At 44.5% G+C, this 21,795-nt stretch overlaps 1 protein-coding gene across 1 annotated transcript in view; it reads left to right on the top strand.

The window, feature by feature from the left end:
* The window catches only part of GAS7 (growth arrest specific 7), a 107,304-nt gene extending 90,355 nt beyond the window's left edge, over positions 1–16,949 (top strand). Inside the window, exons 10-14 of the mRNA XM_027748623.2 lie at positions 241–369; positions 2,036–2,159; positions 4,606–4,685; positions 7,774–7,872; positions 8,589–16,949. Of these exons, the coding sequence (XP_027604424.1) occupies positions 241–369; positions 2,036–2,159; positions 4,606–4,685; positions 7,774–7,872; positions 8,589–8,702 (546 nt within the window). The 3' untranslated portion in view covers positions 8,703–16,949. The remainder of the gene's footprint in view (positions 1–240; positions 370–2,035; positions 2,160–4,605; positions 4,686–7,773; positions 7,873–8,588) is intronic.
* The last annotated feature ends 4,846 nt before the right edge of the window (positions 16,950–21,795 follow it).

Genomic DNA, 21,795 nt, shown 5'->3' with positions numbered 1-21,795 from the left:
AAAAGCATTGCAACAGGCTGCCCAGGACAGTGGTGGAGTCACTGTCCCTGGAAGTTTTCAAAAATCATGTGGATATGGCACTTGAGGATATGGTTTAGGGGTGAACATGGTGGTTCATAGTTGGACTTGATGATCTTGAAGGTATTTTCCAACCTTAACAATTCTGTGATTCTGTGAAGAGCCAGGACTAACTGCCCAGCTCCTCATTACTGCCATTTCTTCCTTTATTTTCATTACCAGCTTCAAAGTGAGGTAGAGAAACCCCTGCTCAACTTCAGAGAGAACTTTAAGAAAGACATGAAGAAGTGTGATCACCACATTGCAGACTTACGGAAGCACCTGTCCAGCCGCTACACAGCAGTTGAAAAGGTGGGAGCAGGGAACAAACTGGAGGGTTTCTGAGACACTGCTGGTTTGGGCAGAAAAGCAGCTGCCCGTGAAAAGTTTCTGTTCTGCCACAAAGAACCACAGCTGTTCCTGCTGAGGGCTTTCTGCTGTTAGCTGTGCTTTGCTGGGCCCCAGACGTAGTTCACTGCTTAGCTGAGATCTGGGAAATGGGGGGCTACAGCAGGGCTACCATCTTACTGCTGAACTGGCTTTTTGTTTCATCCTCCCCTTTCCAATTTGGGACGATATATTTCTAATACATTTGATGCAAATACTTCTTGTTTGTGTACATTTGGAAGTCACATCTATTGCCCTCAAAATTTAAAATACCTTGCCTTAGAATGGCAGCAGAGTCAGGCAAAATGCTCACCTGGCTCTACATCCTCTCATGCAGTGGCTAAAAGCAGATGGCTGGTGAAGGCAGCTCGAACCCTGCCCAGCAAATCACAAATCCTTCGCAGGAAACATCCTCACCCGGAAAATCCAAACAGCAGCAGCACACAGTAATAGGCTGCGTAATGTAGCAACATGAACCAGGAGGTGGCTGAGGTTGTGGTGTAGGGAGTTTGACCCACAAAAGATCTCTCAGCAGCAGCTGGCGGGAATTGGGATGCTTCTACCTCGACTGCCAAATTGTATCCTCATGTGGTTTGCTCTTGGGTGTAAGTTGGAAAGGAACATACCATTCTCAGTCAAACCAAAGGTTGCTTGTGCTTTCATTAAAGATCAGCAGGAGTTCGCCCAGGGGCAGAATTGTTGCAGGATACACAAGGTCATTAGGCTGTGTGTATGCAGGGAAGACATTTTTCTGTGAAACAGTAAGTTCTTCACACTCATATGTGCAAAGAAACTCAGTAGTGACACTGGGAAGAGTGAATTAGAGTAGCCTTGAGGAGAAAGAATTAGAGCAGGGAGGAGCCGTGCCTGCAGTGCATGAGAAGAGCTCAGCCCCTCACCAATTGCTGTCCTGCAGCTCCCTCTCCCTGCAGAACTGCAAATGGAAAAAAATCCAGTAATGCCTTAAAAGGCTTGTAATGTTTAACAGCCTGAAGAACTTTTAAGTAAGGTAATTCAAGTAATCAGTTGTAACTAGACCTCAGGGTCTTGATTTCTACAGCATGAACTGTTGGCCTGAACCTGAATAAGTTTTTCTAAATAAGTTCCTATTGTTAGAGGTTCTGATAGATGTATAATGAATCCAGAACTTGCTTAAAGACTAATTTTGTAAGATACTTGAAATTATTTCAACAATTCAAGTCCTAAGAAAAGTGAATGGAAGAGGTGTCTTGGTGATGATGCTGTTTAAGACATTGGGAAGAAGCTCCAGCTCTCCTTTCTTCCAGAAATAGTGAGAAAGCTGTTAGGAAACATGAGAGTCTGATGATGCCATTTGTCCTGTACCTTTCTAAGAATCTACAATGAGTTCAGGTGCTTTTGTGATTTGTTGGTGCCGACTTCTCTGTGGTCATAGGACACTTCTTTGAGCACCACATGATGCTGTAAGAACCTGAATCCCAGTTAGGATCCAATTTCAGGCAAAGTCACTGACTTTACTGACAAATACTTGTGTGAAGGAGTCCTAGATGGCTGAAAGCAGCTGGCAGTTTTTTTCCTTTAAAACACGTGGCTCTTCTTTAATTACTCCAAGGCCCGGAAAGCCTTGACAGAGAGACAGAAGGACCTGGAAATGAAAACACAGCAGCTAGAGGTGAAGCTCAGCAACAAGACAGAAGAAGAAATCAAGAAGGCGAGACGAAAGTCCACTCAGGCAGGTGAGTAACCTATGTCCGTCCGCGGTGGGAATGAGCATGGCCCCATGAGAACAAGATGGGATGCAACTGCCCATCCCTCCACGTGGTTCTTGTTTTTTAATATTGTAGCTACAAAGACAAAGTGAACCATGCTACAAATCTGTGATACTAAATCCTCTGAAGAAACAAACCTAGTTTTTCCAACTCACATGTCACAAATTGTTGATAACTGGGGTGAGAACAGTAAAAGCAGGATGAGTTTTCCTTCTGTTTTGTGAAAGTTCCTTAGATTACGGAATGTTTGTGTGACTTTCCAAGTCAGATTCAGAGAAGCTCAGCTGAGGATGTTTCTTTCTTAAATCATAGTTTGTTCCTTGGTTCTTTCCTAAATCACAGTCACCCACAACTGTGTGAGTGCCTATTATACTTGCCATTGCCGTCTTTTTCCTTGAAAGTGAATTTTTTGTCTTTTTTTCCACTGCTACTCAGTGATTAAAATAATTTCTGTTGTAGGAATACTGAGGAGATAGTAGTGTGTGCTGTGTTGCACTGAGGACACAGCTACTTGCTGTGACCTATGCATATTTTACAGAGGCTCAAGCCACATCTGCATGATCCTTCAGGAACATTTTTGAGATCTGCAAAGCTGATACGTGCAGCTCCATTAGTACCTTTGCTGAAAATAGGTTTTAACTAGGGCTTCCATGTTTCATCCCTTCATAGACCTATTCCTTGGTAGAGTGGTCCTTCAGAGTTCTGAGGTTTTTAAAACTTCAGGATAGCATGTCTGGGTTTTGAGGAGAGTCACTGGCAGTGTGACCATGTGTATAGGCAGTCATTTGAGGAGAAATAAAAGTTACGAGTTCATGACAGGAGGCTCCGTGAGAGATGTTCTTTATTCACCTGCAGATTCACAGACGCTGTGTTCCTTGCATCCTTAGAAATTGGTTATAATGGATACTTATTGAACAAGCAAGAGAGAGCTGAGGATCAAAGTTTGCTGTGAGTCTTCCCATTGCTGCTCTCCACTTGGTGCCACCGTTCTGGTACATGGCAGATGAGGTCTTGTCCCACCCCCACAGGTGGTGGTTCCCAGAAGCAGCATGTGGTCATTTGGCTTTGAAAGGAGCCCTGTTGGCAAGTGGGTGATAGGACTAGAGAAAGCTCTAGAGCAGAGCCCTTCTATGATCCCATGGGTTACTGATAGGTGGTGTTCCTTTCTGCTCCCATGGACTGTTCATGTGTTTCATGGCTTTCTTGTTCCTGACTGTTCAGTGGCTCAGATTCACTCGAGCGAGTGGAGGGTAACCCCATGTCAAAGAGCCCCTGAGGAGCCTCCTAGAGTGTGGGAGCCATTAGTTCAGACTTGTCATAGAATCACAGAATGGTTTGGGTTGGAAGGGACCTTAAAGGTCATCTCATTCCAACCTCTCTGCCATGTGCAGGGACACTTTCCGCTGGACCTAGTCATGTTGGACTTTGCACCCCCTTCCTGGGTGGATGAGCTTATTGCCAAGCTCTGAGCCCTGAATCCTGGCTTCTTCATAGAGTTTGGTTGCCACCCGAAGTTCTAAGCCCAGGAGAAACTTCCAGATGCATTTACATTGTTGGCTCTGATTGGTCTATGGAGTCCTGTTCTTAAAGCTTGGTTCGTCCTCAGTTTATGTATAAAGACCATTTTGCACCTAAAATAGTAAGATGTATTTGAGCCCTGGACATAGACGTCAAACCATTAGGAAAAGCGAAACTGAACCTCATTTAAAGAACCAAGAGAATTTCCTAGCTGAAAAGCAGCAATCTCTGAGACACGCCTTCCAGATTTTCCACCCACCTTTCCCTCTGTCAGAGCAGAGTCCTGCAACAAAGAAAAAAATGGAAAGAACAACAACTTCTTGTGTTACTACCCTGAACGCAGGAGGCAGCCAAAGCTCGGCTGGAATCGGGCATCTCCAGAGGCTGGAGAATGCATGAGGCTGCAAATAAGCATCACTTCATCTAACAGCTGGAGCCTGATGCATTGCTTCCCTTTGAAACAGAGACCTCTTAGAATACAGTCTCACCTACGGAGTGCTACCCTTCAGCTCCATAACTTATGTTATTATTGATTTCCCATTTTAATTACTTTATTTTTCAGATATAACTTTCTGTCTGTGACTTTTTTTTTTTTAACTGAAGTAACTTGCTTTCCTATTTCTGGGCATTCTGTAAAATACTACTTAATGCTCATATTTGTTTGTCTTTCCCCCTCATTCTTTCTCACCCCAATCACCTGCTTTTTTGCCTCACATCAAGCGCATGCAAGTTGAAATTCTGGTGCATGTAACAAATGTCATTTGACAGAACTACCGTGAGCTCCACCAGGGCTGATCTTCAAACCCTCGGGGTCTGTTCTACAAAACCTGACCTGCAGTTTCCTTCTAAGGTCTGGCTAGAGAAGGCTAACGTGTTGCTATCTTGACTCTTTCAGGAGATGACCTGATGCGCTGTGTGGATCTTTACAATCAAGCCCAGTCAAAGTGGTTTGAGGAGATGGTGACCACCACTCTGGTACATAGCATCTAACACTGTAACACTGCAAAATTGTAATGGCCTACAGCATTCCTCATTCACAGCTAGTTCAGTGCAATGCAGTGGGGAAAACTGGGTGATATCTCTCCCATTGTATTTTCCATTCTCAGTGCTAAGAAAAACTCATTATTAGGGGAAGGAAGAAATAATTGTTTCTTTGCAGAAGGCATTAAACCAGTTCAGGACTGCTTAGGGGCCAGGACACTAGAATTGTCCTCAGGAAGGATGAAGTAATGCACAAGAAAAACATGGAAAAACACATAATAAATCACTGAATTCACTTAATAAATTTTTGTATTCCATGATTTTACAATTTCTTGTGCAGTATTGCCACCTCAGACAAGGCATGCTTGGCTCTCCATTTGGTTATTATTTTGCTTTTTTGAAGGTAACACACTTCACAGACCTTTGTCATAGACCTTTGGGTTTAGGCACCAAGATACAGCTTTGTTGTGCCAGGAGGCAGATATTTTCCCAAAAACAGAAGAAGAGAGAAAAAATTGGCTGTTCCTGTACATAAGGGACCTGATTTCCTCTTTACCTTCACTGGCATTTTCTCACTGATGCAAATGACACCGACCATCTGTGCCACTGTGGCCAGATACGTCATAGAATCAGAGAATGGTTTGGGTTGGAAGGACCTTAGAGACGATCTCATTCTTACCCCCCTGCCATGTGCAAGGACACCTTCCACTAGACCAGGTAGCTCCAAGCCCCATCCAGCCTGGCCTTGAACACTTCCAGGAATGGGGCAGCCACAGCTTCTCTGGGCAGCCTGTGCCAGGGCCTCCCCACCCTCACAGGGAAGAATTTCTTCCTAATGTCTAACCTAACCCTCCTTCAGCTTAAAGCCACCCCCTCTTGTTCTGTCACTCCAGGCCCTTGTCCAAAGTCCCTCTCCAGCTCTCCTGGAGCCCTTTTGGGCACTGGAAGGGGCTCTAAGGTCTCCCTGGAGCCTTCTCTTCTCCAGGTGAACAGCCCCAGCTCTCTCAGCCTAACTTACTACAAGCTACCAGAGGAGGCATCTTCGTGGCCTCCTCTGGACTCAGTCCAGCAGCTCCACATCCTTCTTGTGCTGCGGCCCCCTGACCTGTGTGCAGTGCTCCAGGTGGGGTCTCACTAGAGCAGAGCAGAATGGGAGGATCACCTCCCTCCACTGTATATGTGAGCTCCGTATTTGCTCCCAGAGAAGGCACAACTTGCAGGTGCACTAGTAGATGGCTCAAGTGGGCAGCCATAGCCTGCAGCTGCACAGCAGGTTTGTCATTTGTGGAACTCAGGCTGACAAGCATTCGAAGGCAACTCTTGATACACATGAATATAAAATCTATATTGAAAACAGTCTTTGTCTGATCAGCCAAGACACAGATTAGTTCATATGGAATAATACCAAGTTGAGAGTGTCAAGGTCTTAAGATTTCTGCTTCCTCGCTGAAGTTTCTGGTGGAGATACAGTGCATGGTCTGCATATGGCACCAGCATACTGGGTTTGGTGTTATGGTCCTGCATATCTGTGCCCTAAAAAAGGGAGTCTGAGTTTAAAGTGGGCTATTTTTTTTCCATAACAGCAGTACATCAGCTGCAACAGCAATAGGAGCCCATCCATTCCATAAGCTCCTTTGCTCATCTTTGTCCCCAAGCAGATAGTCTGCCACCTGAGATTTTTGTGCTGTAATGAAGAATGTTTCCCAAGTTTAACAAGTTGCGGATAGCACTGGGAAGGCCATGTAGCAGCCTGCCTGCTTGTATGTTTCAGTTGCACTCTGCTGTAATGCTCAGTAAGTGGACACCAGAAATGCCCTCTGAAGGCGGGGTTTGTAGGATTTGGCCCCACAGTGTCTGTCCCCAAAGGCAGACTTCCATAGCATCTCCCTTCCGCTGCTGCTGCTTAGATCACAGAATCATAGAACCATAGAACCATCATAAAACCATAGAATATGCTGAGTTGAAACAGACCTATCAGGATCATCAAGTCCAACTCCTGGCCTTGCATAGGGCACCCCAAGAATCCCACCATGTGCCTATCCAAATGCTTCTTGAACTCCGACTGAGTCAGTGCTGTGACCACTTTCCTATGTAGCCTGTTCCAGTGCTCAACCACCCTCTGGGTGAAAAACCTTTTCCTGATATCCAACCTAAACCTCTCCAGACACAGCTCCAGCCATTTCCTTGAGTCCTGTGCTAGTCACAAGAGTGAAGAGATCAGTGCCTGCCCCTCTGCTGCCCCTCGTGAGGATGTTGAAGACCACAATGAGGTCTGACCTCAATCTCTTCTCCAGGCTGAACAAACCAAGTGTCCTCAGCCCCTCCCCATACGGCTTCCCCTCAAGGCCCTCTGCCATCTTCTTGGCCCTCCTTTGGACGCTCTCTAATGGCTTAATGTCTTTTTTATGTTGTGGTGCCCAAAACTGCACACAGTACTCAAGGTGAGGCCACACCAGAGGGACTAAATGCAGATTTTGGGGTATAATCATAGTATAATCAGAATCCAGAAGAGGGAGGCAAAAAATATCAGAAGATAGAAATCACCTACCTTTCCAACTAAAGTGTTGCTGGGGTCTGCTTACTGCCAGCTGGGCAAGGGAGAAATTTGTCCCGGTTCATCACCTGGTGAACAGATAAAAGTGCTCTGACCAATATCTGGTTGGCCTGGGGGCAGTCTGACCCATGCACCCCAATGTGCTTCCTGCTTCCCCAAGGAATCACTGTAACTTTTAGAGCTAGCAACGCAGCATGCAGAACCTCTTGCAAGAAACAGATTCCCTCTTGCTTCCCTCTCTGAAGGCAGTGGCTGCGCTCTCTGCCTTGGTTGTCTCAGTTTTTGAGCCTTTTGGAAAGGTTTCGACCTTTTTTTACCTGTCATTAGGTTCAGGCTGAGATGACTGCTGTTGCTTGCTGTTTCTGATTCTCTGCAGAGCAGAGGAATGTGCGACCACAGAGTCCAGCTCCAAAACATGACCCTGGGGCAGTATTGAACTCAGTGGCAGCCTTTTGTGTGACATCCTTTCTCCAGGTCTTCAAGCTCAGGTTCAAGTAAAAATATGGACTTGTTTTTCTTCGTGTCCAGGAGCTTGAGAGACTAGAAGTTGAGAGGGTGGAGATGATTCGGCAGCATCTGTGCCAGTACACACAGCTGCGGCATGAGACAGACATGTTCAACCAAAGTGTAAGTCTGCTTTTTGTTCCGTTTCTGTGGTCTTCACTGCCCTTCAGCTGAGCAGGACAGCCCCTCCTGACCTAACTGACCTGTGTCGAAGGACAGGTGAGAAGCATCTGCAGTCAGCTTGTTAGTCTGCAGCAGTACTGTGCTGCCTCCCTGCAGTCCTGCTCCTCCAGGACTCTGATCCTTGTCACAGTTCATACTGCTGGATCACAGCTCTGCTGGGAGAGATACAACTGCTTGAAGTACATTTGGCCAGTATGAGCCATTATTAGCTCTCCCAGCATGAAGCACTGCTGCTTGAGGTCTTCTGTTTGTGCAAGGAGGATGGTAAATAATTTCACTGAGATGGAAGTAGATATATTTTTCTTATTAAAAACTGGCTACTTATCAAATATTAAAATATGGGAAATGCATGCTGACCTCAATACAGTTGTATCTGGTGTAAGGCACAGATTGCAGGACAGGAGTCATAGACCGACTGGCCAATGTCTGACACAGGAAACCTGTCTCTGCTTGATGTTAAATCTCCTTCTTCTCTGCTTCCCACTACAAGGCTGCACATTCAGATCTGGCTGTTGTCCGCCAAGTCTCATGTATGTGCAGCTCTCACTTGTCTGTGAATGCGGTGTTGGCATGCCTATAGCTGCTCTACGTGTAAGAGCAATGACTCCGCTTGAAATGTGCCCTTGACATTTGGATTCTTGTTTTCTTCATTTTAGACAGTAGAACTTGTGGATCAGTTGCTTCGGAAAGTGGATCCTGCCAAAGACAGGGAACTGTGGGTAAAAGAACACAAAACTGGAGATATCCGACCCGTGGACATGGAAATATAGACTGATCTGTAGTTGTATGTGATGAGTCCACTGCATTAACCAGGCTAATGTTTGTTTTTTAAGGTTCAGAAGAGCATAGGGAAGAGGTTGTTTTACTACCAGACACCTTGTAATTTATGCCTCTATGGGCTATCTCTGTTCCATTTAGTCATTACAATGGTCCTCATTGTGCTAAGCCTTAAGCACCAGACATTCCAGGGTGAAGAAACCAGATGTGTGCTTCCCACCAGAGGTTCCCAATTGCACGCAGCTTCGAGAAGAAATCTGCTTTCTGGTACAGAAAGTGCTCTGTTCTTCAGTGACTTTGTTCTCCACCCCTTGCATGACTATCTTTATACAGTATGTTAGAACAACCATGCAGTGAGCCTCTGGCCAGCGATTAGATAACTGAACATGATGCAGGAGGCAAGGAAGTCCTGATCATGAATCCCAGGTCTATCACTGGCTGCTTTCATGGCCACAGGCAAGTCAACTAACTTTCCTGGCTGCCCTATCTATAAAATACATGTATCTCACAGCAATGTTGTGTGAATACATTGATTTCATATAACACTGTTTTTCACCATGGCAGTGAAGTGATGGCCCTTCTCCCAAAATCTGTGGAGAAGACTCCTGTTCTTCCTGTTTTATACTCCCTCTCAGGGATACATAAACCCATTATTATGATTTCTGTTGTAGGCCAATCGATAAGGTTGAAAGTGTTACCATCACAATTTTTTTATCAGGAAAGACTTGGTTGTGCTATACCTACCTCATTAGCTGTTGGAGTGCCCTCAATGACGGGAGGTTATATACCAAGGAATTAGTGAGATGTTCAAAACCTTTCCTGCTCATGCAAGGTGTTTTTTTCACAGAATCTTCTTAAAGGCAGTCCTTATAGTTTACTTGGGATCTAGGTTTAAACTTCCCTTTGTTGGTTCCTTCAGGTGAATATCACGGACGTAGCTATCCTTAATTACCAAGTTTGTCCAGCTAAATTTTGGCTTTTATCTTTTTGAAGCCTGATTTTCAAAGGTGCCATGAATCTGTGACTGCTAGATTGCACTCAGTCTAGATGTAGGTGGCCAGCACTTCTGTACTATCAGTCTTAACCTGAGGTTTTTTCTATGTTACCCTTACTGCAAACCACCAAGAATTCAATACTGCTCTTGGCAAATAGTGTTATGTAGTTTGGAGACTGGTTTTGAACAGACACTTATTTTATTCTCCTGCTGTTATTTCTGATTGATTATTCAGTGTTGGTGTTAATATCTTTTTTTCAGCATTTCATACAATGCAAAGATTCTTCAGATTCTTGATATAGATTCAGCAGAAACCTTGATTCTCACCACTGTGGCCTTTACTCAGTGTTTAATGTGGTGTTAGCTGCAATTTCCTAAACCATAGTCTTTCATTTGATCCACAGTTATGCTCCACTTTATTTCACTGTTATTGTCTTTTTCTCCCCAGCACCAGAATTATATCCTTCTTTTGTTCCACTACTATTCCAACTTTTTGTTCACCGGCCTCAAAGCGCTGTGATTAGATCACTGGGAATCAGTAAAATTTTATCTGAGGCACGTTTATAATATTGCTGCAGTGGTTATTTTTCTGGTTTGTTATATCAAACTGAATTCTCTTGCTTCTTCCTATTGTTCCCTTTTTCTCAACCATCTCTTTATCAGTACAGGTTCATTCCTGTCTTGCAAGTGCTCCTGCTACCCGCTTCTCTGCTGCCTCATTAACCTTTATAAACCTTTGCACGTTGGCAGGTGTAGTGTCATGACTACTGCATGCTCAGGATCACTGTTCCTGGTGTGACACCATTTCCACTGCACGCTTCAGAATTTGGACTGATATTTTATTCTTGGTGTTGGAAGAGCTTGTTGCAGAGACCACTGCAACAGCAGTGAAGTGTTTGGTTTGCCTGAGCATCATTTAGTCCTTGAGCTCAGAGTACATATGCTTCCCTAGACTCCTCTTTTCATTCTGCCTTCTTATCTCGAGCAGGGTAGTTTCCAGATGAGCTCTCATTTTCAGTCTTCCTACTGATTCACTTGCTGTCCTATTAATTTTTGGGCATACCAGTGTATACTTTTCCTAACTCTTACCTTGCACTTTGGAGGACAGGCACTTTTTTATTTTTTAAACCACAAGGTGCAGGGTGAGCTTTTAAAACTTCAATGGCCCAATATAATGGGAGTACATCAGAGCTGCATCTCAGGTTGCCCCAGTGTTCTAGGCTGTATTGTAAATTGAAATGAGCAATCTTGACAACACCCAAGCACATTCTTGTTTCGATTGCAAAACCAAACTAGTTGTGCACTTTATACAGTATTCTCCTTAATAAATACCTGAAATAATCTGTTATCAATTACACTTTATTTTTCCTCTTTCTTTAAAGATGTATGTTATACATAAAGATGTATGTTATTTTGGACTGGAAATGCTGTCCATTAGCACAGGTTTCTTTCTCTGAGGACCGAAATGTGTTTTGGTTCCTCTGCTAAGGTGTGTTTAAGCCGCTCTCAATTCCTAGTTGTATTTTCTGGTAATTTTTTTTACCTTTTTTTTTTTTTTTTTTCCAGACAGTTTTCCTGATTCTAGTTTTTGGTCCATTTGAAATGTTTTAGGGATGTGTGAGTTGCACAGAACAGTAATTCTCTTAATGGAGTCTGTATCTCCACTTCAATAACCAGAGGAGGGCACTGGTACCTGGTTCTTGATCTTTCCCAGCTCCAGGAGACTCATGCACGGTGCTGCTCTGTGACAGGTGAGATGCTTCCTCTGCAGCAACACTTCTATCTGTAATTGGTGGAAGTGATAAGGAAGTTTTGCTGTTGCTTCTAGACAATTTCTAGCATATTTCTTTCAAAAGATGATATTCCTTCATGATACAACACTCAACACTGTAGACAGTGGGATCAGTGTTATCTGGCTTTGTTCTTTGGCTGATGGATCCTGCACCTTAGAGATTGGGGAATGCTGGAGCCCCTGTGCTTCTGAACTGACAGCATCTTCAAAGAAGGTAGTGGCATGTTTGAAGGAAAACATGGGTGTTTGCCTTCGTGTTCATTCCTAAGAAGGTAAAGATGTAACGTTGGGAGTTTCAGCAGTGCTCTGTTCATCTTTCATCTAGTTTCAAAAATGCAGTGGAACCCAGTCTTTCCTTGTTCTTATCCTAAACAGCTGCTTCTCCAGAGCAAGATCAAGCTTTGCGTTAAGTTAAAATAACTAGCATGTGTTGATGTTGCATGACGATGCTGCAACGTCACTGTTAATAGAATAGCAGAGTAAGTCTCTTACCTGCATACGTACTGAGCTTAAGCATCATCTTGTTTCATCTGGCAGATGGGCGCTCACACACTCGGTGTGAGTTTTTGCTGGTTTAGTCACTATGGGTATCAGATTTACAGGACTGTCTTGCATCTTCATAGGCTCTGGGGTCACAGAGCAGAAGGTGAGTGCTCGATTAGTACTGTGTGGTTTCACCTGCAGAGGTACAAGTGGCAATTTACCTCTGGTCCTTGTAGCTCTGGTAGCTCTGCTTGCCCAGGTCTATTGAGGCCACCTGTATTTTGGGTGTTGTCCTGCTGCCCCTGTGGAGCTCCCTCTTTGTCTGAGCAATGCTGTCACACACTTGTTCCATGCTGTATGGCTCTCTGGTGATCTCCAGCCAGACTCTCTTGGCCCTTGTCTCAACGAAAGGACTTCCTGAATTCCTGTGGCTTTGGATCTGCTGGATGTCCTGACACCAGTGCCAGAGCTGGTGAGGTGCTTGCCAGCTGTACCTTCAGCTGCCATACAGAATGAAAACTTTTTATTCATCATCCATACCAACCTGCCTGCATCTTCAAAGCCATCTTCTGGCACAGTTGGATTTCTTTCTCCGTGGTATTCTTTCAGCTTATTTCCTACCAGAACTCATTCTGGTTCCAGTGCTGTTGTCTGATTCTTTTTGGAGTTAATGAACTGAAAGCAGTCAGTCCTTTACCATGTGGACCAAATGCACCCTTCGTCCTTCAGCAGCAAGATTCCAGTTGCTTTCATGGAGCAATATCCAAAAAGGCCTAATGCAGATTTCCAGTCTGCTCCAGGTTCAGTCATGTCTTTCACTCACATTTGTTCACTCACATCACTTCTCTGTTTTGAAATCTTTTGAACATCTTTTGAAAGACTTTATTTGTTCCCTTATAGGAATGTTATTTCATTATTGCATGCTGGAATCTTTAGAGATACCTTCACTTTTTTTTTTTTTTTTAATGTGAAAGTACTGTAACAGCAGTGAAAATCATATGGAAATTCCTGTTATGTTTCTAGACTCCCTTTCCCCCTCTGCAGGCCTGTCTGAGCTGCTGGGGGGCAACTGTGTTCCCCCTTGTGTTGCACAGGGACAGTAAGCACTGGAAGCATTTTTTCTTGAGTTTTTAACAGGCAGCATGCAAACTTTGTTCTGCTTCTCTTTACCCTTTATGCAGCTTTTTTTTTTCAATTGGGTTGTTGTTTTTTTTTTTTTTCCTAACTGGAATTTTTTGTTCAGGAAACTTTCACATGCTCAGTAGCAGTCGTAGTTTCTCGAGCTTTGTCAGAACTGCCTTAAATTTGCCCCTGTTTTTAATGTCATTATTTAACTATTCACTGCAAGTTAGGCTTGTTATATAGAAATGAGCACTCTTCACCTCTTCTTTGGAACCGCTCAACACTCAGAGATTTCTTGGAATATAACAGGGAGCTGTTAGGTGATAAGTCTTTGAAAATCAGGCTAACAAACAGAAATGGACAAGCCTCTTTTTTCCTTAGTTGTACTCAATACATGGATAAAGTAAACATTAAGAAACGCGAACCTCAAGTACTTAATAGATAAGACGTTGCTGCTGTCTGTGCAGCTCACTGCAGCTCTAGGAGTGTCCCCGTGCAGGCTGTGGTCAGAGCACACCGCACGGCTCACCCGCCGATGCAGCTGTGAAAACCCAAATCCAAAATTCAGTGACAAAGTAGCTCTGCCCATCTATTTCTTCAGTCACACGCAGAGAGAAAAGGCATTGCTTACCCAGGTTGGTCCTTCACTACCAAGCACCTTAAGAAATCCAGACCAGCACCTTGAAGGTCCCCCTGGAATGAGTAGTGACTTCTTGGTGTGATTATTTGATCGTTTCCTTCTGAACTGAAAACAGATTTGCTGTTTCATAGTATCTCATATGTTCTTGTGCACTAGTGCAGCTGGCTGTGTCTGTTCCTGGAGATCCAGGCACAGTCTGGTGTCCTGGGGTCAATCCTGGTCACCCTGACATTTCTTATTTGGCGAGAACTATGCCTTCAAAAGACAATGTCAAAAAGGCAGTTTTCAAAATAACGAGCTTTTCTGATCACAGACCTTTTCAGAAAGCCTGTAGGCTTTTTGCTCCCCAGTGTGTGTTGAAGTAGGAGAATGAGGTCCAAGAGATTGCTGAACCATGGCTCTGAGGGGTTCTTGGTGTGTGAACATTCCTCCCGTCCTTGCACAAGGATGGGGAATGGCCGACAGGCATCCTGTGTGCAGCAGAGGTGTCTAACATGTCACCAGAGGAGCCTACTGGTCACATTTACCTTAACCAGGTGGGCAATAGTCACAGGATTAATTCAGATTAAAAACAGACACATAGGGCAGGAAGATATTTAGCTTCCCGGGTGACCTCTCTCTCAGACCTCGATGGATCTAGTAAGAGTCCCATCACTCTCCCAGTTTTGCTTAGCACATGAAAATCAGTGATGAAATATTCCCTTGTATCTATAGCTTCATACAGAGCTTTCCAACTTGCACCTGGTTGTGCCAGTGGGAGACCAGTACTTACCAATGCCACCCTGGGAACCGCAGAGCGGGTCTGTCATTTAGCAGCACCGTGACATCCGGCACCCTCGCACTGCACTGCTCATACACCAGGCTCAAGTGTGCCGAGCCTGCTGTGCTCCAGGAGCTTGGAGCACACAGCCTTGCTGTTCCACAATGGTGAGGAAGTCTTTCCTTGCAGTAAATCCTTGTCTTTTCCTGAGAAGCGTTATTGTGTAAATAATATCCATTACTTTGTCTTACAGTAGATTTTATTCATGTGAATGGTGCATCTTTCAACTCTTATTTTTCCCTCTCCATTGTTACTGTAGCAAGCCCTTCATCACTTTTCAGAACCTTTTCTTTAATTTTGAATTTTCATAGAACATGTCTGTTGTTTCATCATGCTGACCAAACTTCATGCTTTTGGGTATTTTCTGGGAGTTGTAAGTGCTTTTTGGAGAGGTTATTTTGTCTTTTAATTTGGATTTTTCCTATCAGCCACCGGGTTTGAAAGTAATGACTCTTTTTTGTGCTAGCCACAGTTTCTTTTTTATTCCTGGACATTGTTTTCTGAAGGGACCAACACATAGCACAATTTGACTTAAATTTCTAATCCCAGGCATTCCTCAAGGCAGAAACCTTCTGTGCCTAATGATGCATCTGAATCTAAGAACTGTACATGGATAAAATCTTTCATAGACCATTAAAAAAATAAGTCTTAGGTTAACCACATAATAATAATTATAGAAAAATATGTATAAATTTGAAATATTCAAATTTAACTCCCTCAACTTACATTAAGTTGAACTATTTCAGGTGTCTCATAAGAAACAAACTCAGTGGATATTCAGAACAAAAGCTTTCCAGCTGCTGTATTCAGGTTCAGTGACTGGATTGGACTATAGTTTTGAGTATACGCAGTCTTTTAGGGCTACTGATGTAACAAGTAATTGAGTAATGGCTTGTATCAGAAATTAAAATTCTGCTACTAGATCCCCTTGAAGTGCCTCTCTAAATAGTATCTGCTACAAGCATGTAAAATACACAGATTCACACTACAAATTTCCAAATCTCAGGAGCAGCCAGTGTGTACAAATCTGTGCAGGATTCTCAGCCCCCTTCCTTGCTCTGAGTCGTTCACTCTTTTCAGACATCCACATCTCCAGGACACCTGCCTTTGTCTCACTGATACTTTACTGTCCAGCACAGGCATCCTAAATTCTCGATGCTGAAAATAGAATAGGAAAATGTAGACTTAAAAGCAACTGCATTAGATGGGCAACTGCATTAGCCCATTAGATGGGCTAATCTTCGAGCCCATCCTTCAGTGTAGGGATCTCAGTAGACTAAGCAGGAAATTCTGCATAAAAATAGGATGCAGTGATAATTCTGAATAAAAGAGTTGAGTAGTTATCCACTTTATTGTGTAAAATAAATAAATAAAAATAGTAATTATAAAGAAAAGAATTAAAAAAGCCACCACATTTTTTTTTACACCTGTTGCTGAGAAGAAATGTTCTGGTCCTGGAACTCTAAAGCTGAATAGTGATTTCAGGGATCTCATATCTGCTGACATGATAATCTTAGTCGTGTGAATTTGGGAATGCTTGACCTGAAGTCCCATATTCCTTTGGAGTTTTTTGATTGAATGGCTAAGATTATCAGAATAGCCTAAGGAATTTGGATGTCCATTTACCACTCTGGCAGGTCAAAAACATTGACAACAAACCTCTATCTGTTACGAGAACAGCAGGTACTAGTACTGGACAAATATTTTCTTCTCCTCCTTAGATGATTTCCATGTTTTCTGCAACCCAAGACAGTGAGAATTCCACTGGGCGGTTCTGCAGACATTGTAACAGCAGGGATTCACAGGCAGGCCAGATCACCAGTCATACACTAAATCAGAGTTTTCTACTAAAATAAAGTTGCTTATTTGGTCCCTTTTGTGTAAGTTTTCCTAAATACTTCTAAATTTCTAGGAAAATTGTCTTTTGCCAGTACTAATGACTTATTTTTAAAGATGCTTAACCAAAATTTTATAACTTCCCATAAATTTTGGCTGAATAGACCCCTTAAATAGTTTATTTATCATGCAACCTCTGTCTGAGTAAGTAGTAAACCTTGGATCATTGTGGAAATGATAGGATGGCTTTTGTTCCCTAAGGATACATGAAGGAATCACTTACTGAACTTAAATTGAATGAAGAAAAGATTTAAGGGGCAGATCTTCAGCTTGGGTAAACTGCCAGAGTTCAGTGAAGCTACTTGATGTCAGCTGTGGATCTTGTCCTTCAGTGTTGAAGGCATTTTCTATATGTAATTTTTCTGTCTTACTGTAAAACAATTTCATATGGTTAAACTGTATTTTCCTATATTGTTCTGCAAGTTTATATGCATCATAGTGCTCATCTCATCTCCTGTAAAATAAACTGTACAGAGACACATTGAGCATGGAATTGTCTTTACCCAATTGCTTTTTCTTCTACCAGAGCCCTGCACTTTGTGAGTGCAGTTTGATCAAAGACACTGTGTGGGGTGCCACATGCATATGGACAACTTTGTTGATACCAGTTTAGCACAACTTGAATTTGCAATCACATCACTGGGTGTAATCTACTTTTACTTATCCTTTTCAGATCTTTGCATGATAGTCAGATGCATTTGGTCCCTCCTGTCCGTACAATTTCGGAAACGACCTTCAGTTAAATGGTTCTTAAACAAGCAAGGCAAGCTGACCATGAGCAGCCTGATAGCAGCTGCCATGGAATGGGCATGCTTTCATGCTTTAAGTGATCTGCAAGTCTTCCTCAACCAGTCAGTCCTTTACCTGCAAGTTTCACGTGCAGCTTGAAACTTAGTTGAAAACACTGATATAAAATGTTGTTACTAAAAATTGTTCTCCTTTGAATATTTGAATTAACATGAATGCTGACAGGTTTTCTGACAAAGTCAAAATTGGCCCTGCCAAAATCCCGTCTAATCCTACAACTGCCTGCAGCAGTGACCGACATGGGCAGCCTGCTGTGCTGCGCTGTGGAAACAGAGCTCAGAGCACGGAGTTGCAGTTCTGCAGAACACAAGTCCACCCTCCAGCAAAGTGTGACTCGGGCACCTTGGAGAGAGCCCATCCACACATCTCGTAAACCTCAGTGGAGATTCCTTCTAAGAATTTTTCCAGTTCTGAACTCATGTAAAAATTTTGTTTCTGCAACCCCCTGCAGAAGGGCATCCCGCAGCACTCAGCGTGCTTGTGCACAGAGGTAGGAAGAGTGGCAGAGGTATTGCACACTCTTCTCAGAAAGAAGAAGACACTGAAGGCAAGACGTTGTAAAAATTCCAGGTAGAAGCTTGGTTTTCACGGCAGTCTTTGCACCTTGCCCAGAGTAGCCCAGATCTGTTAAAAAAATCTCGGATTGCTGTTTCAAATTCTGGTGCATGGTATAGACCAGCTTGGTCAATACTCTCCACATGCTGTGGTACATTAAACTGCAATTTACCAGCACTTTCTGTTGTAGAGGTCTTTGATATGACTTTGAAATGCAGGTTGGGGAGTTACTGAACAAGCCATTTGCTGTGCTGGTATAGTGCCAGTGCTCAGAAAAAACATCATGGCGAGAGGACAGGACGCACCGTTCTCAGAGGGGAAAAAGAGTTCTACCACAGGAGCTAGCAGGGCTTGTTGATAGAGCTTTAAACTAACTTGGAAGGGGGAAAGGGGCAAAACCAGGCTCGCCAGTGATGAGCACTGGGATGTCAAAACTTGAGAAAACGAGCACTAATGGGATCCTCAATCTACCTCCTGAGGTGTTGGCTACAATGTACCACACCCGAAATGTTTCTACACCACTGCAGCAGCATGAGGAACAAACAAGAGGAGCTCCAAGCTTTGGCCCAATCCCAGAGATTTGACATCACTGGCATAGGTGAGCCCTGGTGGGATGAGTCCCATGGGTGAAGTGCTCTGTTGGACGGTTACAGGCTCTTCAGGAAGGATGGGCAGGGCAGAAGAGGTGAAGGGGTGGCACTGTGTGTAATAAAAGGGTTAGAATCTCTGGAGCTCACAGTTGACCATGGCACAGTTGGGAGCCTCTGGTGAAAATCAAGAGGCAAACAAATAACGCAGATGTCACTGTGGGAGTCTGGTATAAACCTCCCAGCCAGGATGATGATGCCAATGAATTATTCTTTGAGGAACTATGAGACGCTTCCAAGTCAACTACCCTTGTCCTTATGAGAGACTTGCCAGAAATTAACTGGGAGCACCACACAACTGGTACAACCCAGGCCAGAAGATTCCTAAACAGAACCTGGATGACAACTTTATGGAACAGGTCCTAAGGGAGCCGACTCAGAAAGACACTCCCCTTGATCTGCTGCTTGTCCACAGATCGGATCCTGTGAGCAAAGTGGAGGTTGGGGGCCATCTTGGCCACAGCGACCACGAAGCGATCGAGTTTAAAATCTCTTGACAGGAGGAAAAGTGCCAGCAAAACCTCAGCTCTGGGCATGAGGAAAGCAGACTTCAGGCTGCTCAGGTAAGTAGTAAGTAAGGCCCTCTGGGAAAATTTTTTTGCAGGTGCTGGGGTCCATCACCGCCAGCCACTTTTTAAACATCGCCTCCTAAGGGCACAGGAGCAACAAAAAAGTCGGAAGTCAAGCAGGGGAGGCAGAAGGCCGATTTGGCTGAATAGGGATCTTCTCTTGTAAATAAGGCAAAAAAGGAAGGTGTGTGCCCAGTGGAAGCGAAGTCAAGTGGCCTGGGAACACAGAGATGCTGCTGGCCACTGCAGGGAGAAAATTCATGCGGCCAAAGCTCAACTGGAGTTGAAGCTGCCAGAAATATGGGGGACAATAAAAAGAGTTTTTTCAAATACGTTAATGGAAATAGGCAGTATAGAAATATCATCATCCTGTTACAGGATGAGAATGGTCACCTTACAAACAGGGACAGAGACAAGACAGACGTGTTTAATGCTTTCTTGGCCTCTGTCTTCAACACAGATGATGGGCCAAGGGAGTCTTAGTGCCCTGAGCTGGAGGAATATGACTACCAGAATGGTCAGCTCCCAGTCAACCCTGAAACTGTGTGGGAACTGCTGCTCCAGCTGGATCCCGCCAAATCTCTGGGGCCTGATGGGACTCATCCAAGAATTCTCAAAGATCTACTGATTTCATTGCAAAATCTCTCTTGATGATTTTTGAGTGGTCTTGGGAATCCAGAGAGGTCCTGGCAGACTGGAAGCTGGTGAACATTGTCCCAGTTTTCAAAAAGGGCAAGAAGGAGGACCCTGGAACATGCAGACCTGTCAGTCTCACTTCAGTGCCTGGTAAAGTTATGGAGAAGGTTATCCTTGGAGGTATTGAAAAACACCTGAAAGACAATGAAGTCATTGGTCACAACCAGCACGGCTTCATGAGAGGAAAGTCCTGCTTATCCAACCTGATTTCCTTGTATGACAGGGTAACCCACCTGGATCAAGGGAAGCTGGTTGATGTGATCTTTTTGGATTTCAGTAGAGCTTTCAATACAGTCTCTCTCAGATCCTTCTGGACAAGCTGTCCAGCCCATGGGTGGATAAACACATCATGTGGTGGGTGAGCAATTGGCTCATGGGTCAAGCACAGAGGGTGACAGTGACTGGGATGACATCAGACTGGGGACCTGTCACTAGGGGGGGTTCCACAGGGCCCTGTGCTCTTCAACGTCTTCATAAATGACTTGGACACAGGACTGGAAGGGACACTGAGCAAGTCTGCAGATGACCCCAAACTGGGAGGAGCTGCTGAGTCCCTCGAGAGCAGGGAGACCCTGCAGAGAGACCTCGACAAATCAGAGTGTTGGGAATCACCAACCATAGGAAGTTCAACAAGGGGAAGTGCCGGATTCTGCTCCTGGGATGTACGGACAGGCTGGGGAATGAGATGCTGGAAAGCAGCGCTGGGAAAGGGCCCTGGGGGTCCTGATGGGTGCCAGTTGACCCTGAGTCAGCAGTGCCCTGGCAGCCAGGAGGGCCAACTCTGCCCTGAGGCGGCCCTCACCTGCAATATTGGGGCAGTTTTGGGCACTGAATATAAAAAAGATATTAAGCTCTTAGGGAGTCTCCAAAGGAGGGCAATGAAGATGGGGAAGAGCCTTGAGGAGCGGCTGAGGGCACTTGGTGTGTTCAGCTGGAGCAGAGGAGACTGAGGGGAGATCTCACTGCAGTTCCATCTGCCTGGGGAGGGGCAGAGGAGGGGCAGGCCCTGAGCTCTGCTCTGGGGGGACCAGGGACAGCAGCCAGGGAATGGCTGGAGCTGTGTCAGGGCAGGCTCAGGTTGGATCTCAGGCAAAGGTTCTTCCCCCAGAGGCTGGTTGGGCACTGACCAGGCTCCCCAGGGCAGTGGGCACAGCCCCAAGGCTGCCAGAGCTCCAGGAGGGTTTGTCTGATCCTCTGGGGCACAGGGGGTGACTCTTGGGGATGGTCCTGTGCAGGGCTAAGGGTTGGACTGGATGGTCCTTGTGGGTCCCTTCCAAATCAGCAGATTCTGTGATTCTGTGTTATGTCAGAACATAGATGTTATGATGTTATGTCAGGCATAGCTTAATGAATTTTTTTTTAAGCAACTTGCTCCCTGAGAAGAAACCCTGAGGTTATGTGTCCAGTGCCCTTTCACTCCCCTACACTTCAAAGCCTCACAGTGCAGTTTTTGGAGTGCAAGTGACAAACTTCTACAGCAGATGTCAGTGTGCCTCGTTCTTTGCCTTAAGAGGGCTCCAGATTAGGATGTTAGAGAACTGCATCTGTGGCAGTTGAAAATAGCAAGGTGTATTACCAGGAATGGTGATGGAGCCAACAGCAGAGAGATCATCCCCTCAGCCACAAAAGTGAAAGCCGTCTGCTTTTTCAAATCCGGCTTTGTTGCCACAATTGACTCATTCTTAATCATTGTCAGTCTACAGTGCCTCAATGTGGCCCAATTCAGAACAGGGCCAGGAAAGAGGAGGTGACAGGCCATGTCCTGTGATGTGCCACGTGACATATTTCTAACTGCATCATTTTCTTCATATATGACCTTGATGTATGGTCATCAGAGGGCAACATGACACTTGCAGCCACATTACTTACCTTACTTCAATCATTACTTCTTAACCCTAACCTGAAACCTTTGATGGGATTTCAGGGAAAAGCCTTGCACTTACAGCATTTTTCTAGGGCAAAACAGAGGTTAGGCACCACATGACACCTTGCTTAAAGAGCAAGGCATAACCTGAAGTTAGAAAGAAGTAATGCTGAAGTTTTTTACTATGGAAGACTGCAATTT

This window comes from Pipra filicauda, unplaced genomic scaffold (assembly GCF_003945595.2).
Source record: "Pipra filicauda isolate LSUMZ 115617 unplaced genomic scaffold, ASM394559v2 scaffold401_size638136_pilon, whole genome shotgun sequence".
Classification (NCBI taxonomy): Eukaryota; Metazoa; Chordata; class Aves; order Passeriformes; family Pipridae; genus Pipra; species Pipra filicauda.
Note: the sequence above shows the minus strand (reverse complement) of the source record. Positions and strands in the feature narration are given on the sequence as shown.